Source organism: Fukomys damarensis, unplaced genomic scaffold, assembly GCF_012274545.1.
Source record: "Fukomys damarensis isolate Sample0158 unplaced genomic scaffold, DMR_v1.0_HiC HiC_scaffold_17, whole genome shotgun sequence".
Lineage (NCBI taxonomy): Eukaryota > Metazoa > Chordata > Mammalia > Rodentia > Bathyergidae > Fukomys > Fukomys damarensis.
This window is the reverse complement of record NW_022900929.1, coordinates 23281813-23300996: the sequence shown is the minus strand read 5'-3', so window position 1 is coordinate 23300996 and position 19184 is coordinate 23281813. Positions and strand designations below refer to the sequence as shown.

General features: G+C 45.3%; 1 protein-coding gene across 9 annotated transcripts in view; it reads left to right on the top strand.

Annotated features, from left to right (window-relative positions):
• Caln1 (calneuron 1) overlaps positions 1–19184 on the top strand; it is a 531563-nt gene that overhangs the window by 127904 nt on the left and 384475 nt on the right. For all 9 annotated transcript variants that reach the window (XM_010625017.2, XM_033764903.1, XM_033764904.1 and 6 more), the window contains one exon: positions 7670–7794. In XM_010625017.2, the coding sequence (XP_010623319.1) occupies positions 7670–7794 (125 nt within the window). The remainder of the gene's footprint in view (positions 1–7669; positions 7795–19184) is intronic.

Below are 19184 nucleotides of genomic sequence, written 5' to 3'. Positions count from 1 at the left end.
CCAAGGCTTGGTACTTTATAAAGAAAAGAAGTTTATTTAGCTTGCAATTTTAGAGGCTGAAAGCCCAAGATCGGCTGGCCCCATCTTCTTGGCCCTGATGAGGTCTTTCTGGCTGTGACATAATTTGGTGGGCAGATGCGTGTGAGGAAGAGAGAGGGCAAGAGACCAGGGAGGGCCGAGCTCACTGTCTTATAACAACACACTCTCTCAGGAACTAACCACTCCTGCAGGAACTTACCTACTTTGTGAGGCCGATATCAATCCCTTCTGAGGTATAGGGCAGCTGGGACCCAGTGGCTCCCGCGAGGCTCTGCCTTTTAAAGGTCCCATCACCTTTCAGTACCATGACATCAAGACCATGCCTCTAGCATGTGAACCTTTGGGGTACAAACCATACCCCATCCACAGCAGCAATGGAAAATGAATTATGAGGATGCGGTGGAAAACTACTGAGCTGATATAAATGAATTAACTAGGTGTGTGTGTATGAATTTGGCTGAAACCCCAACTCCAATATAGATTGAAATGTGCGAGTTGCAAGCACAAAGAAATGAGATCAGAGTTGGAAAGGTAAAGAGAGACACAGCAATACTATAACATATTCTGTATAGTTATGTCCAAATGTAGACAAATTTAAAAATAAGACCAAGAAGGATCCAACCCACCTCTGGAGTGGGATTGTCGCTGTGGAAGTAGGAAGGGATTGGGTGGGCAGAGCTTCAGTGCAATATATTATTCTTTCAACAGAAAAACCTAAGCAGATAAAGCAACATATTAGCAGGTGTGAAATTTGGGTAGTAGATGCATTGGGTGCATTACATTTGCTACAGTGTTTGTTTTGTTGGTTTGAAATGCTTGATTGTCATTAATGCTGATTCCATTCTGCTTTTTCTTTTGGATTTGTTCACCAAGGCCTGCTCCACCCTTTCCAAGCCAGCTTCCTCGCAGCCCATTGGCTTTTGTTTTTCTCCTCCCCTTACTCTGATATTTCTTTATTAATTTACATTCTTATTTTTATTTATTTTTTTTGAGGATATAAAACAGAAGGTTTGTAAAATTGTCTTCTTTCTTGTATTTTACCATTGCTGGTGATACATGTTTGCTGTACTTTTTGTGAAAGTGTGTTCTCTAATGAAACAGAGCTTTTAGGCCGCCCCCTGCCCCCCCCACCCCCCCAACACCAGCGTTTTTTGTTTACTCACTCTTGTCTGATTTGAGATCTATCCAAACGTGGCATTTGCCAGTTGGCGCACCCTTGTGAGATTTTAACAAAGGAATGGAGTGGTTTTGTAAGTGCTTAGCCAAATGCCCAGTGTCTAGCTGGCATTCATCTTGGGCATCTTTGCTGGAGCAAGGATCTTCTTGTCCCCACAGCTTAGCTCTGGGAGCCCAAGGAGAAGCTTTCTGGGTTATCTGAGGACTTCGGGGCTTGTCCTTAATCAGCAATACAGGAAAACTCAGAATCCCTGCAGGTCAGTGCTCCTCTCACCAGTATCTGAGCCTGCAGCTAAGTCTGCATCTTGGACCTGATCTTAGACTCAGAGTTAGGATGATCGCGAGCAGCTATGGGAAGGAAGCTGGCGGTGGTAAGGACAGTGAGGGTTTGACCCTGGTTTTAAAAACACAGTAGTTGGGAAGGTGATTGTCTGCTGTTGTGACTGGTCATCTCCGAGTCCCTGAAGTAGAAGAGAAGTTGGGTAGAAAAGATGTCTGCTGCTTCTCCCTTTTCTCTCTGACTCTCACTTGCTCTCCGGTTTCAGGCCCATAGCCCTTTTAAGCCCAACAGTGCTGCTTTAATGGAAGTTTCCTCTGCACATGGGCATTGGTGCTGTACAGAATATCATGATTGTTGTGCACTTTCATGGATGTTTTCGGTGGAATTTGGCTAAGGCTCTATCCAGATTGGCCAGGCTTGACTAAGTGTTTTTTTTTTTTTTTTTTTTTTTTTGGTACTGGGAATTGAACTTGTGACCTTGCGCTTGCAAAGAAGGTTGACTAACTTTTTGAGTGCAAGATCAACAGTGCCCCTCCTCTCTGACTGATGATTAGAATGTGAGACTTTGTCAACTGTGCATTGGATGCCACCAGGCGCCCTGCAGGCAGCTCAAGCATCAACTGAGAGCTTTTAAGCCCTTTCAGAAGTCCTTCTGTGATTTCTAAAAAGTCTTAAATTCTTTGGGAAAGTCTCAGGGACAAGTTAAAATGTATCTCTTGAGATGTTTTTCTTCTCTCTTTCCATGGTTGACTACCAGAAATTGGTGCAATTTAAAGGGATCAGAGTGAAGCTTCTCAAGCTAATTGTGAAGAAGCACCAGCATCTTAAAAACTTTTTATTCCTTTGCACACTGATTACTTTTTTTTGGGGGGGTACTGGGGATTGAACTTGGGTCCTTGCACTTGTGAGGCAGGCGCCCGAACCACTGAGCTAAATCTCTAGCCCCTGCACACTGAGACTTTTGTAAAATACACTGCAAAAGAATTACTGGGAAGACACAATTAAAAGGCAAGGGTGGGGGATTTAGCTTAGTGGCTCGCAGCCTGACTCGCAAGCACAAGGGTCACAGTTCGATCCCTGGTATCAGGAAAAACAAAAAACAAACAAACAAAAAAACCAACCAACAATTAAAAGGCAAAAATATACAGAATTGGATATCGGGGTGATGTTATACATCACTACAAAATTTTCAGTGCTTCCCTCATAACTCCTGCACTTATCTCATTGCAGATAAGCAACAAATATGACCCGCAGTGATACTTTGGGTAGCTTTGCTTTAGAGGCCTGGAAGAACACTCTTTGCCCAAAAGACTAAAATCACCATGCAGGTGTGGGTCTTCGGCACCATTGAGAAATAAAATGAAAGGTGTATTCAAGTGGGTTCTCCAAAGAAGTGTGTGTGTGTGTGTGTGTGTGTGTGTGTGTGTGTGTGTTCATATACACAAAGACTTATTATAAGGGAATTGGCTTAGGTGGTTGTAGAATTTGAGAACTCCCATGACCTTCTGTCAGGAATCATAGGACCCAGGAAAACTGCCAGCTTGGTTGCAAGCTGGGCCCAAAGACCTGAGAACCAGGAGAGCAGTGGTAGAAGCTCTAGCCCAAGTCTGAGTCCAAAGGCAGAAGACTGATGTCAAAGGCAGGCAGAGGGAATGAGTGCTCCTTACCCCTCACTGGCCTTCGGTTCAGCATTCCCCAGATTGATGCTACCTGCATTTGTAGGACCATCTGCTCTACTCAGTCTGCCAACTCAAAGTCAGTCTCATTTAGGGACTCAGAGGCATCTGGAATAAGGTCTCACCAAACACCAGGGTACCCCTTGGCCCAGTCAAGTTCCCATAGAAAGCAGCCATCCCAGAAGGGCATTGTCTCAGGTCACTGTGAGCAGGGCTGTTCGGTTGATCCCTTCCACAGAAATCACCTGACACCAGTACCCTAACCTCGTGACACCTCGAGGTGACCATTGGGCCAGCATCCTGGTGCCCAGGAGATAAACTCTTCTTCAGCTCTTTATTTTCCACCCACAGAGCTCCCTCCTCATGAGATAGCTGGTGCTCACGAACCCCACGAGAAGCCAGGGTTCACACCTCATCCCTTTGCAGGTGCTTCCCACCCCAGCCAGCTTCCTCTGCTATGGGACCCAGCGTGCTTGGTCATCAGCCCAACACTTCCAAGACTTCCTTTGGCCCCTGCATCCTGCCTCATGCAGTCTTGCACAGATATCTACTGGCAATGCCTACTGAGCATGTGCCTGGCCCTAAGTCCAGTGCTTTCCATACCTCACCTTATTCAGCATTTTCCATGTTGCTATGCACTGTGTATTCAAACTCTGCTTTTACTGAGGAGGAGAATGAGGCTTATAAGTTACCTTTATAAGGATTAAGTTACTTTCTTGGCTAAGAAGGGTGGAGCTAGGAAATAAATTTAGCACTGGTTTCGAACAGAAGATTCTGATCATTCACCATGAAACCGTATTGCCTGTCTTAGTCCATTTCTGCTGCTATAAAAAAATAGCTTAGGCTGAGTAGTTTATAAACAACAGAAATCCGTTGCTTACAGTGAGTGGTTGGGAATCCAGGGTTGGGTGAGGAATGCTCTCTGCTTCCAAGATGGCATCCTGTGTCTTCATACTCACTTAGTGGAAGGTGGAAAGGAAGAAGGCCTAGGCTAGTTCCCATGAACCCTTTTACAAGGATACTAATCCCATTCATGAAGGCTTTTACCCTATGATTTAATCACCTCCTAAAAATGCCTCCTTTTTTGTGTGTTTCGAAGTAGGATCTTGCCATGTAGTTCAAGTTGGCCTTGACTTTTGACCTTCCTGCCTCAGCCTCCCAGAGTGCCGGGATTATAGGTGTGTGCCACCCTACCCAACTTAAGGCCTTACGTCTTACTGCTGTCACATTGGGTTTTAGGTTCCAGCATAGGAATTTCAGGCCACAGAAATAGCGTGCATATGATGAACAGTCACTTAAATAACATTTCCCAAGAATTAAAGTTGGTTGTGAAAATATTTATTTTTATTCATTGTCCTGCACGGGAGGGTCTATCTTTAAGTTTTAGTTTAGGACAAGGTTTCTCTTTGCTCGTGGACTTGGATACTTCTCTTCTTAGGTAAGACAATAAATTTAAAGCTTGGGTTTCCCCAGGCTGCTTGGAGGGAAATTTAGTCCTTAATTGCAGCAGCTGCTTTGAATTTACTTGGGGTAATGTTCTTGCCTTTCTCGAACACAACTTTATCTATATGGATAGTTCAGTTGCACGTTTTCTTTTCCACTGGACTTTGCAAAGCTTTTTGGGTGCAGACGCTGAATGAGCTGGATGTGTATATAATTTGGCAAGCTGCCTTTTTTTTAGGAGTAAGCTATGTTGGTATAGTGAGTGGGATTGAGATTCAGTGGCGAATGCTTTTCTCTGCAGAGTACACATCATGTATTCTGTGGCTGACCCGGGGTATGGATTGGATATGTTCACTTGAGTTTAATTTTATTGCTTTGGCTGTAAAAATTTGTGTGGTGGATCCAAAGCTTCAGACGTCCAAGTAAAAGGAGGTAATGGGAAGACATTTATAAAATGCTGATCCACTAGAGAGAGTGACAATGGGGTGGGAAGGAAGGCTTTTAGCTGCTGTGCTAATCTTGGTGAGTTTTGTTCTGGGTAGCAACATCAGAGATCAGGAAAGCGTTTTCCCAAGTTTACAAAGGCTTAAACAGTGGTTAACAGCTGGCGGGGCTAATTGGGTACTGGGGTCAGTGCTGAGGACAAAGCTAAAACCACATAGACTGCATTAGCTAGGGCAGATTTCTTATCCGCTGGGTGTGGGCACCGACCCATGCTCAAATGACCATGACTCCTGGCCCCCAGAGATTGGCACAGTTTCTGCACAGTCCTAATTTATACATCTGGTTCTCTTTTTAAATCCTCTTTGGTCTGCAAATTTACTTGGAGAAGCAAGGTGATGGCAGTTGAAGTGTTTTTCCCAAGGAAAAAAAAATTCTTGTCTTCTACTTAGGGGTCAGGATGGATTTGGAGACATCGGACTTACAATTAGCTGAAGACGCATCTTAGAACTGGCCTGCACACGCATCCTTTGTGAGCAGCGTCCTTTGCCTTGTGATTGGCTGTGGATGACATTTCGTTAGTCTCAGAAAGACTGAAGGGAGGCTTTACGGCTGACAGTTGGCTCTTGCCTCAGCCATGTGTCTGTTTTACTTTTTGGGGTGCTGAGCATTTGTGAGAGTTGTCCTAGTTGTTATGATGAGCTAACAGTACCTTCAATAGAAATAGAGAAATCAGGAAGTGCAGCCTGATTTTGCAGGAAGATAATTAATTCATTTTTAGACATCTTGAGTTTGAAATGAGGGTTTGACACGCGGGTGGAAATGTCTGGTGTTTAGCTGAGGCTGCTTAGGTGAAATAGCACTTGGGATGCTTGAGATCTAGATCTTATTTCTTTTTCTGGTATGGGATGGTACTGGGGATTAAACTCAGGGCCTTTGCACTGGGCTACTGCTCCAGCAGTATTTATTTTTATTTTTAATTTGAGACAGTGCCTCACTGTGTTGCTAAGACAGGACTTGGGACTTGTGATCCTCCTGCCTCACCACCATGCCGGCTTTATAATTGTACAATTGTGCTTTTGATCAAAACCTTCCAGTTTTAGCTGTTTCATTGGTCGATCTCTTAAGTCAGCAGCTCCCAGCCCAAGCAGGGACATGCTGCTGTGTCTCAGGTTCAAGGGAGAGAGAAGAGGTGGGGTCCAGCTGGGCCTGTCACTTAGCAGCGTCACGGGGAAAGGCGGCAGAAGCTGGTGCCAGCCAGCACCTTCATGCCTTTCTCGGGAAAGGTTGCTCCCACTTGGAGTTTTCTAACCAGTGCCTTTGAGGGACAGCAGGGTGTGGGTGCCCTGAGCAGTTGTCCCCAGGACTTTCACATTCACTTTTATACCTTGTCACTCAGGAGGGTCGCCATGGTCACCCGCACAGATGCCGACTTTAGAGCCCGGAGTCTGTCTGGGTGACGTGTGTGGGCAGAGTCCCAGGGTGCATGTCTCTCCCACAGAACCATGGTGGGGAAGCCTCCGGCCTCAGCTTGGGCACTCAGTGGCAGGGAGATCACCTCTTCCAGTGCTGCTCACCCCCCTTTCAGCTCTGGAGGAAGGAGAGGTGTTCTTCACTGCCCTGTCACCCACTCCACATGCTTCCTGATGGTTGGCCCTCATTCGGCCCCAATATTCAGGAATCTTCGCAGCCTCTGTTCTAGAGGGGAAGGGGACCCAGCGTTGTTCAGAGACGTGTTCCCCGTGAGGATCAGGATCAGGATCAGTGCTCCTGTGGAGAGGACCACACGGCCTGCACCTCTCCTCTTCTGCTCCTCCATTCTTCTTTCCCTTGGCCCAGAGCCCCTCCTGCCTTGTGCTGGGGGAACATCTGGATGCGGGAGCTTTGCCTGCAGGTGTGTGCATGTGGGCTGCTTTGATTTCCTGTGGAAGCGCTGGAAGCTGCTTCATTCAGGGGATACCTTGAGCTGCTACCTCGCCTCACAGCAGGGCAGGCAGGTGTGATGGCCATTTCAGAGTCTGCGCCACACAGCCACTCATGCAAGTGGCGTCTGCAGCTCAGTCAGGCTTGGCAGCTGTGCCTTGGAAATCCAGCTGCAGCCGCCATATTTTCTAAGAGCCTGGGCCCTTCTTACCCTCTTTGGGTGCTGTGCGAAGGGAACATCTGTTTTGGGTGAAAATGAGGTGCTTGGCTCTCTGGGGGATCACAGCCAAGATGTCCAATGTTTGGGCCATCCGTCCTTTCTGGGGTGTTCAATCCTTCCTTACAGGCATTGGATGTGAGAATTATTCAGGCCAAGGAAAGCCCCAAAGGGCATTCTCATTTGTATGAAGAGGCAGTTTGACAATGATGTGGTGTGCTGTGGTTGACAAAGACATTGTAGTTTCAATTTGTAATTAAATGGAGGAAAATGTCAAATGGGGTAAGATCCTGTGGGAACTTCTGAGGCCAGTGAGACCCGGGAATATTCTGACTTTCCCTTCACCGATATTACTGTTATTTAAAAAGGAACATGGGCCATCTGAAAACTGGGATCGTCCCTTAGGGAAGGCAAGGAGGAAGGGCTGAATGATGACGTCTTTCTCTCCCCTCTCCCCCATTCTCTCCTGAGCAGGGAAAAGATGCCGTTCCACCACGTGACCGCCGGCCTGTTGTACAAGGGGAATTACCTCAACCGTTCTCTCTCCGCTGGCAGCGACAGCGAGCAGCTGGCTAACATCTCCGTGGAGGAGCTCGATGGTAAGGAATTCACCCTGGTCAGGAACTTAGCCACCCAAGGGAGGCCTTTTTGAATCTCGGGGACCCAAGGGAAAGCAGCAGTTGCAACCAACTCTAACCATAGTACATGCAGTGGGAAAGAGTTCAGAGCACACATTTCCCTAAATGATTTGTCAGGGACCTTGTTGCCTGAGAGTCAATGGCAAATAGTTTGGTTTCCTTGGATACAGACCGGGGGAGATCCTTCACCTGTCTTAGAATGTATTGTCCGCTGTTTGGAGTCTTTGTCAGTGGAATTGCCTGATTTCTTGAATCATTTACTGTGGAGCCCGGCTGCAGGGGAGGGCTGAGCGCCACTAGAGTTGGTCTCTTGACTTGAGGCCATGGTGCGTTGAACACTGCCCAGCTCAGAATTGTTGGGAAGCAATGTCTAGGTGAAAAGGAGCAGTTATTTTAATTACCTCTGTTCTTTCATAACCCAGTACAGCCCTGGGTGTGCAGGATGGGCGTTAGGGAAGGGAATACATCTGGGAACATGATGATCAAATTCGTCAAAGGATAGTGTCCCATTGTATCCTGGATAAACCAATCCTCTGATTTAAAAGAGCAAGAAAATGAGGTTGACTTTACAGATATGTTTGCTGAGGCCAAACCGGAATCAGTTTCCCTAGTGCTTTTTAGTGGTGTATTCTTTATAATACTACTTTACAACATGAAGTTTAAATTTGCTTCTAATGTAGAAAGGTCAAAATTATTCCAATTGTCTCTCACAGTTGCTTTTAAGTGTCGTGGCCAAACCGTTGTGTTTGCTACATGGCCAGTGATAGGCATGACTTCTCCTAAGGCGTTTCTGGCTTGAGGAAGCCAGACTTTCTGAGCATTGGGCAGGAGGTGAAGACTGACAAGAAGATAGCTAAGGATGGCTTTCCCTTCCCTTGTCCATTTTGTTTGTATGCCTTTTTCAGTGCTTGGGGCAGGGTTGTAGGAGAGGCCAGAAGACTTAGGAGTGATGTGGGCGGGGCCAGGCTGGACAGGAACCTGCTGGCCTGAGAGGAGAGTGGGGCCCTCAGATCTCCTGACTTGCAGCTGGCCAGAGGCTGTGCAGACAGAGCCAGGTCACAGAAGCAGGGAGAAGACCCTTGCCTTCCTCCCAAGAGCCCCTCCTGGTGACCACAACAGGATGGCACTGTGCTTGGGTGATGTCTTGGTCCATTCGTGTTGCTATAACAATAGACCGGTCGGCTTACAGACAGGTATTTATTGTCTATAGTTTGTGAAGCTGGTGCCCAAGTACTGGCCGTCGGCATCTCTTGAGGGCCTGGTCCTGGGTCACAGATGGCACTGAGTCCTCCTGGGTGGAGATGAATGAGCTCCCTTGGACTCCACCAGTCCCATTCATGGGGGCTCTGCCATCCCAACCAGCTCCCCAGATGCCCCACATCCTAATATCCTCACAGGGGTGATTATGTTTCCATATAGGAATTTGGGTGGGGGAGACATAGACATTCAGAACATAGCAGGTATGTGTGGCAGGTCATGCAAAGCTCAGGCAAAACCCAGGCTTTCCCCACCATTGAGAGTCTCTGCTGGGCATGGAGACAAGTGGAGCATGGATGTGGGTGTGGGTTTCTGCTTGTGTTTATTTGAGCCAGCCCCTCAGGCTCAGTCCCTCATGACCAGGAGGGACTGTGAGACTGCTATGCAGGCCACATGCGTGGCACTGGCCCTGGCACCTGGGCAGGGCCATCTGTTCATTTTGGGTGAGCCTTGCAGAGGCTAGGACCACTAACCAGAAGAAGTTCAGGAATGATCTGTGGCTTTTCACGTGCCCTTCCTTCCTCTCAACTCTGCCCTGAATAATCAAGAGATGATCCCTGCTGCTAATCTGCCTCTGCTGGGGCTGCTGTTGAGTCCTCCGGCTGCGTTTTTGAAGAGGATTGCTGGCTGGAACCCCTCCTGCTCCATGTGGGATCCTGGCTCAGATACCCCCACATTCTTGGGCAAGCAGCAGAACCCACAGGCTTGCTGTTTCAACTGGGCACAGGCAGACTGAGCAGGGCCGAAACACAGGGAAAGAGGCCAGCAGGAATTCTGACTTCCCTCTGTGCTCAGCTCGGTGTCCCTGACTGGCCAGGGCAGTGCACAGTGGCTGGAGGCCAGGCTGTGAGGGTGAAGTGTGTCCTTCAGGAGGGAAATCCAGGCTCTTACCCTCTTATTTTCTGACTGAAGATTCATTCTCCTGATTATTTACTTTTTTTTTTTTTTTTTTGCCAAGGTGAACGCTGAGTTATGACTCCTTTTGCTTTATTACAAGCATCTTGGGGCTCTGGGAAGGATAGTGCAGATGTGCTCTGGGTTCAGAGCAGGCGGGCAGGGGCTGGACACTGGTGGACCTGATTGGTTCACACAGCTGCGAATCGGATCTTAGAGGAGCCAAAGTTGCCAAGCATCGCCTGCTTGCTCTTCTCTTGGGCTGCCTCAGGTCAAGCTGGTGCTGAAGTTCTGCTGTTTGGGCCACTCATTCCTCCCCAGAGGATGGTGGGTTTGCACAGGTTGTCAGTGCATTGGACATGGTGGGCACTGCAGCGTCCTCTATGGTCTGGTTGCCTTGAGCACACGTGTTTGCTGAGTACCAGCCCCTCTGCTCTCCATCTCCCCACACTAGAGCAGCTGCAGCCTTCCACCTGTCCTGCCCACAGGGGTGGCTTCTCTACCTATTTAGCTTTTATCACCATTGGTGCAGTGTCCCCAATGTCCCTTTCTTTCAATGCATGGGCCAGAGACACTAGTTGATGAGTGCAGTTGATAATGCAGTCCTGGAAGACCTGTACCAGTCAGCTTTCCTGTTGCTGGAGCAGAATGCCAGATAACAACAACTTAGAGGAGGAGGAGTCTAATTAGGCTTATGGTTTTTATGTTTACAGTCCATGGTCAGCTGATTCCAAGCCAGGAACATCATGGTGGAATGCCTAATGGAAGGGCCAGGCGAGAGAGAGAGAGAGAGAGAGAGAGAGAGAGAGAGAGAGACACCAGAGCCAGGAACAAGAATACACCCTTCCAGAGGTCCTGCCCCCAGTGACCACCTCCAAGCAGGCCCCAACTCTTAACAGCACCTTCAGCTCTGAGTAGAGTGCTCCATGATCCACTGAACTTTCACATATACATGGGACTTTTTGAGGGTATTTTAGGTATGTACCATAAGAGTACCAGTGTGAAATCACTCATGAATCTCTAGTTACAGTTCATTCCTGGGAAGTCTCTTTTTATTTGCTTTACACAAGCTCACAAGAAAACAGTGTAACTCCACATCAAGTTGGGCTAAATTTTAACTAGAAATGATGCAGCCAAACTCTGCAACACTCATTCATTTCTTCATGCTGAATCATTCATTCCTGTTTATATCAGTTCACTTTCTCTTACTGTAATGAAATACTTGAAGCTTGATTCTTTATAAAGAAAGGAGTTTATTTAGCTCACAGAGCTGCTGGCTGTTTCAAGGCATGGTGCTGAAATCCTCTCAGGTCTAGTGAAGACCTCATGGTGGGTGGCATCACAGTGGCAGAAACACTGGGGAGAGGGAGAGATGGAGTGGTGAGATGGAAGCCAGAGTTAGGTTGTGAGGAGCCAGGAAAGAACTCAGGGCCTTCAGGGCCTTAACTACTTCTCAGGCCGCACCTCTGAAAGGTCCCACCGTGTCTCATTTCATCACACTGGGAACCAAGGCCTCCAAACCATGGGTAGTTGGTGAGCAAACTACATTCCAACCATATCCCCATTCCTTCATTCATTCATTCAAGAAATATATACCCAAATGCTTTCCAGGAGGAAAGTTGATTAAGTGTAATATTCGTTGCCTTTCTCCAAGGAGCTTACAATTTATCCAGATAGTCTATAGATACACGTATTGTATATGTCATGAGTCATGTGGGATTTTACAGATATAAGGATTATAATTGTTCAAACAAAGGCTTTCTCAGTGCTCTTTATAGAATAATGTAATGCTGTCTTAATCTTAAATTCATCTCTATCCTAAATTCATTCATTTTCATTAATACAATGTTCCCTTGTATATAAATATACATCAATTTATTTACTCCTTCTTCTGATCTTCATGGATATTTGGGTTGCTTCTGGTTTGGAACTATTAGATCTAATGTCACCCTCCTTTGTATTGCAGCTATGGTCTTGGTAGCTCTGTGCATGGCTCTTTCTTCTTGCTTTACTGAGGCCATGTTTAAAAATTCTCCTCACCCTTGGTCTTCTTAAGAATGATCTCTTATTTCTTGGAGTCATTTTCTCCATGTCTTCCAGGTGAGAGTACCTTTATTTTCCTGGGATGGTCTTATATGGTCCATGTTCTCTCTTCCTATTCTTCTTTTTGACCTACCAGTATAAAGTTCTTTGTAAGACCATTGTTAGTCACCAAAGAAAGGTTATTAAAGAGTCTAATATATTATGTGCATGTACCAGTTCCCTGAAGTGAATATCACTATTCTGTATTGCAAATAAAAATAAAATTATTTTAAATTTAAAAACATGTTTACTCTTCTGCACTTTACTCTAGACCTGAGATAATCTTCCTCTTTTCCACTTTAGAGCACAGACAGATTGATACCTATGTGTCGCCTCCACTTTCTGGAAGACATTGATCTAGTACCTAGATGCTGGACAGAGCTGGGATTGTACCTGCCTTTACTCTTGATTGTGCCACAGAGTTATCTACTTCTCTCTTCCTCCCCTTCCCTTCTCTCCTTCCTGAACCCAAACTGGTATCTACCACTCAGACATCACAGTAACTCGTCTCTCCCCCAAAGGAACCCCAGGGGGACACACCATCCCACAGCTGCAGTTTGTCTCAGAGCTGTTTTCCCCAACTGAGCTGCCAGGGTGGGTTTGGGTTGGAGAATCAATTGCCCTGGCAAATGGTTGCTATGAGACCAGGAGTGACTGCTTGATTTGCTGGTCCCCAGTTCCTGTGGGGCAGACGATGGTGGTGAGTCAGTCTTCCTTCTGTGTATGCACTGGAGTTCCAAGATGGGGAGATTGAGTTTCTCCAGTTTTGTTGGTGTTACAGTTAGCAAAACTCCTCTCCAGCTGCTTATGTGTATGTATGTCTCCAAATTAGTATTTCTAAGCATACACTCACACACACATTTGGGGGGTATTTTAATTTAAGTCTGGAGCAAATGTATCAGACCTCCTCCCTTCCAGCTGGGCCTCCGTCTTGGTTGCTGACCAGTTTCACTGAGACTCTTCCAGGTTCATTGCTCCGGAACAGCTCAGTCTCCTCCATGACCCCCTGTTTGCTTATTCCAGATGACTCTTACTCAGAATTTGTTCCAGACTCTCTGTAGCGTCTGGCACTGTTACTCACACTCTTGTTTTTGAATTGTCACTGCGTTGGCATCCATGTCTTTAGCTGGATCTCCTCCTATCCTTTTGCTACCTCTCTGTCATTTTCATGTTTATTGTGGACTCTCATTCTCTGCTTGTTCCTTATGTGGTTGATGATGTCATTCCATGGGCATCTCTGTGTTATAAACCTTCTGCCCTCCCATTGTCCTGACTTTTAGATGTGGCACCTACAGTCCTGTGTAGATGTTTCCTTCACAGGTCCCTTAAATGCCAAACATTTAAACCTGAGTGGATTTTCTTTATCCTCCAAAACTGCCCTGCTCTGGAATTTTCTGAGGAAATTATCGTATTTTACACGCAGTCAGCTGCAGCTGTGATCTGGGAGTCAACCTCAATTCCTCTTTCTCTTACTGCCTACATGTAACTGGTAGTCCTGCAGAACCCGACCTTGCAACTTATTTTGCAACCAACCTCCCTTCCTTCCTATTTTTTTCTTAATAGGCTTCATTTTGGCAGATTTGAAATGCATATAACGTACTTTGATCATTTTCACCTGCACCGTCACCCCTGTTGCCCATCCCTTTCCCCAAGTTTCACATTTTTGGGGGGTTTCAGTATGTATGATAGATTTTACTTGTATCCATCCCCCATTGCCGACCTTTATTACCCCCCCACCTCTGTTCCCCTCCTCTTCTCTGACAATTATCTCCCTTCTGATTCAGTGTCACCTTCTACTCTCTTCCTTTCTGACCCCAGGATGCAGGCCAAGTTCCCAGCTCATGGACAGCCTCGTTCCCTGGAGGTTGGTTGACTTTGAGTCTCCACCATGATTTGACCTATGTGTTAGTTTCAGTCTGTGTCTTGGAGGAACGGCACTTGGTCAGGTCCTTCCACTGCTTAGAATTGTTTTCTTCTTTCCGTATCTTTATCATCGTCTACACTTACATCTGGTGTCTGTATCTCCACATCTGTATCTATGTGTGTGTATGTGTACTGTGCACACATATAAAATTTTAATCTTTTTCCACATCTGCAGAGATCTTAAAAAATATAATGAAAACTAGTGAACACTCATACCTCCTTCACCTAATTTTAAAGATTTTGCAATAATCATTTTTCCTCTCTACCTTTCTCTCAAAATAATACACACACTAAAATTTCACATTTTAAGCTTTGCGCTTTTTTCTAGTTTATAGCTCCCATGTGTTTTGAGATACCCTGTTAACTTACTAAGACATTTTCTTTAATTCTTTGCCTGCATCTTTGTATATTTATTACAACTCTGTAAAGTTGTTAAGGACTAAATCCAACACCCAGGTAGTGGGGTTGGTTTTTGTGCACTATGGAAATTTTCTCATTTCTTTGCATATCTGTTAGTATTTGACCACACTTAATGTTTTGAATGATGAATTATAGAGACTGTGTTCTGTTGTGTTTCTCAGAGGAATGCTGACTTGGGTTCTAGTAGGAAATTAAATTACTGTCTGGCCTCCTTAAACTTGTGTAGTTCAGTATCATGCTTTGTTACTAGGTGTGTAGAAATTCCAGGGGTGTGTTCATTATTGTTAAGATATGATCTTTGTAGTGTCTCATTGGAATGGCTGGAGTGTCCATGAGCTTTTTTCAGTTATCTCTAAGGGCTGCTAGAGTTCTCACAGCCATTTTCTGTCCTCAACCTCATATCCTCTGCACCCTGGTAAGACTTGTTTCATCTCAGCTTGCACATGGACATCCTAGCCTTCAACCAGGTGTTCACGGGGAACTTTCACACAGCTTCTTTTTAAAACAATTATCAGTACATATTTGCCACACATAACAGATACATTCATCATGGGAAGCTGGTACTTGTACATATCACATCTTAATTATTTTTACTTCCCCTTCTGTTCTTCTCCTCTCCTTCCATCTCTAGATCCCCTTTCCATCTGTGAAAGATCTACCTTTTAAAAAAATTCTTTAAATTTGGCTTATGTCTAGATGTACTCCCTGCTGCAAAGCCTCATGTGGTCATAGGTGGGGCTTTTTAGAGGTGGCTGGATCTAGAGTGCGTGATACTGTTATTAATGATGTGATCCTGGGATTGATTCCTGATTTGATACTAGGATTAAGGGTGTCCCACCTTGGCTGTGAGTGCTACCTGCCCTAAGAGTGGGTAACCTAGATAAGATATAAGGGACAGAAAGAAGGCTGCTGTTGTTGCTTGCAGCTTCAGTACTTCACTGCTTGCTACTTTGCTGCTTCTGCCTGCCATGAATGGTTTTCCCTCTGCCATACCAGCCTGCCTTGGAGCCAGCGACCTATGAACTGAAACCTTTACAAACTATGAGCTGTAATAAACCTTTTCTCCTTTAACGATGGGTGTTAGATATTTTGTCTCTGCCATGAGGAAAGTTACTAAGACAAAATTATTTGTACTTTGTGTTTCTCATATTAGAGAAACCAGGCAATATTTAAGCTTGTGTATCTGATTTGTATCACTTACCATTATGGTTTCAGGGTGTATCTGTTTTCCTACAAATGACTCAAGTTTATCCTTTATGGCAGAGTAATACTCCACTGTGTATAAACATTTTCTTTTTTCTTTGTGCCAGGACTCGAACTTGGGTCCTTGCACTTGCAGGGCAGGCGGCCAAACCACTAAGCTGAATCCCCAGGCCAACACCACATTTTCTTTATCCTTTCATCTGCTGATAGACATATAGGTCACGTCCAAGAATTATCTCTTACAAGTTATCACACAGCTTCTGAAGCTTCCTCTCCACATGATCTTCTCTCTGCTGTTGTCCTTTTATATTCTATCTTCAGTAGCTACCACAGCATGAAATCTGCTTGGGAAACTGTCCCCAGGAAGAGCCAGGGTGACTGTGGAGCTCCTTCTCTCTGCAGATAGTGACCTGTTGTCTGCTGCTGAACAGAGTTGCCTTGTGGGTTTTGCTTAGTATTATGTACACAGCAGGTGGGTTGTTCTTATACCAGTTATTTGTCACCCTCTATTATCATTCATGTTGCTTTGTTCTGTGCTTTAACCAGTTCACAGTCCTTTGCAATCAACAGAGCCTGTCACCCTTTAACATTTTACTTCCGCTTATAATTATTAAGTGGCTTTCCACAGCCTATAGTAGTGGTAGCAGTAGCCCACCTGTGTAACAAAGTGTCAGAAGTCCTGTGTGACCTGTGTTCTTCCTTTTTCTGTTTGCTTCTGTCTCCCTTGTTTGTCTTCCAAATGGCTCCTCCCTGTCCCCCTTCCTTTCTTTTTGTCTGGGGTTTGAACCCAGACCCTTAACACTGATCTACAGCCCCAGCCTGGGCCCACCCCCCAAATTTGAGACAAGGTCTTGCTAAGTTGTTCAGTTGCCCAGAATGGCCTCAAATTTATAATCCTCTTGCCTCAGCCTCCTAGAGGTCTGGGATTAACAGGTGTGCACCACTCTGTCTGGTTCCAAATGATTCTCTCTTGCTTAAAGATTTTTCCTGCTTCTCTCCTGTTATCCAAGCAACTTCTGCCTGAAATATTCTTTGTCTGCTTGAGAAATACTTGTTTGTCTTTTTAAGTCTCAACATTATTGTGGTCACTATCATAATCATTGCAGCTAAAATTTATTGAGCCCTCAGTATGTGCTAGGACCTGTTCAAAGCACTTTATAGGGATTAACTCATTTAATCTTTTAAACAATCCTATCGTGCAGGTGCTATTATTAACTGCCTTTTTGCCAGTGTGAGAAATTGAGGAGTTATATAACCTTGTGCAAGGTCACATAACCAGTAGCATCTATTGGAACTGAGAGTTAAAGTGTCACCTGGTTTCAGAGCCCATGCTTTTTTAACATTTATATTCTGAGTCCTCCTCCCCGCTCGACAAGACCCTTTGTGTCTTCCTGGCACTCGTCACGTCACTATCATACATATCACTGCCACCGCGGTGACACATGGGTGAGAAGTTGGCTGATTAATCAGACTTTCAGTGGGTGGAGAGATATTTTTAAAGATCTGTATTCGCCCAGCATGCAACTGACTGAGGAAAGGTGTGCTGCAGGTGAGGGGGGCTGGGGATGGTCACGGATTTGGGCTAGAATGGGGCTGCATCCTCTGTAGTGAGCTTTGTAGAGCCCTCCCCACTCCCTTTCCCCATCCATCTGCGTTGTGACAAAAAAAAAAAATCTATGCGGGACCCTTTTTTCTTCTTCATTTTTGTTGGTTAATTGAAGGATCCCAGAGGGATGTGTACCCTCCTTGCCTTTGTTGGGGAGATTTCCCTCTCAGGGCTCTCTAAGGGAGGCAGAAACCTGCCTGTCACAAGAGGAGAAGCTCATAACTCTAGTCTGAGAAGGGTAACGGGCTCTAAGTCCCCCTCTCTAGAGGAAGTGATAAAACCTGCAATGACCTGCATCATCTTGACAAGAGTGGGAGTGGCCAGAGATACAGCTCAGCTCCTGAGCTGGGAGTTAGCTCTGGACTTGTGTGTTCCGCTTGCCTGGGAACCTTCCTCCTGGGGCTTTGACTTGCCTGTGAACCTTGAGAGAGAAGTCTTTGGGGAGAGTTGTGAAGCATTGTTCACAGAGCAAAAGAGGGGGTTTTCCAATGGTTTCAGACTTCCAGGGCTGAAACGTTTCGAAAACATTTGCCCAAGACTTTTTGCATCTTGTTCTCAGAATTCACTTTGGTCACTGCGGCCAGGAAGGAAATCAGAGTATCATCCCTGCTAGCATTGGTTGGTAATTGATACTCTGCCTGCTTCCAAAAGAGATCGAGACATCCTGTGGTAAAAAGGAAAGAGCATAAACTGCAAAGTCTATCAGAGTAGAAATGGAAAATAAACAATCCACATACAAGGAGGAAGAAAAACTATGACAGCTCTTCAATGAATGCATTTACTGTGAATTAACATTAAATTTATCTTCAAGCTTCCAATTGGTTGAGGCAGGTAAGTCAACATAAGTTACAGGGACAACTGTAAAGAGTCCTATTAGAAGAACAGTTATCTCAGCTGTTTTTTAAGTAGGAACCCTTTGGCTCATAATGAAATACCAAGTAGATGAGTATTTTATGTTGTTACTTCAGACACATTGATGACATTCAACCTTATCTCACTGTCAAATATCTGAGATTTGAAAAAACATATTTTCACTTTAATAGTGGCTTGATAGAGGTGATTCTGAACAAGGGAAGAAGGGTTCATATTAGATTATCTGGATGCAGAGAGATGAAGGTAGGTTATAATTTAGAAAGCCTTCTCATCAGGAGATCCTAAATATCTGTTATAAAACCCATTTCTCTTGCTCTGGCTCAGCTTTCCATTACTACAACAAAATACCAGATGTAGTCATCTTAAGAAGAGGAAAGGTTTATTGTGGCTCATGGTTTCAGAGGCTTCAGTCCATGACTAATTGGCCACACTGATTTGGGTAGGCAGCAGAGCAGCATGTTATGGCAATGTAGGGTGTGGTGCAGCAAGCTGCTCCCCTCATGGTAGCTGGGAAGCAAATGGGGAGAAAGAGAAAGAGTTGACATCCCACTGTCCCTTTCAAGGGCATGGCCCAGTGACCTAAACACTTTTACCAGTTCCCACATCTCAGAAATTTCTACTACCTTGCAGTAGCACAAAGCAGAGGACCAAACCTTTAACACATGGACTTTTGGGGACTATACCAGATTCAAATCATAGCACCCAGTATGAAAATGCAAGGACCTGGGTCACAAAGCATGACCTTGGCTTGAGATATTTGAAGAACAACTGTTCTTCTACCAGCTTTTTATCTCCACCATGAAATAACTTGAGTATGGTTCCTCTGGAACCATTTACTTTCAACAGAAATGCTTCCTAAATAGATTGACTAAAGTAATTAAGCCCCACAGTGCTTCTCTGGCTACCTAAATGAGTTAACCCATCGAGTAGGAATTGTTCAACATTATCCATCTGGATGCTGAAGAGAGTTTGCCAAAACCCATCATTATGATGTTGGCTCCATTGATACTGAGCTATTTCTCTTTGTGGTAATTGGCCAGCAGCAGGTTCACCTATTTTCTGGGACCACACAAGGATGTGATACTAGCAGAAT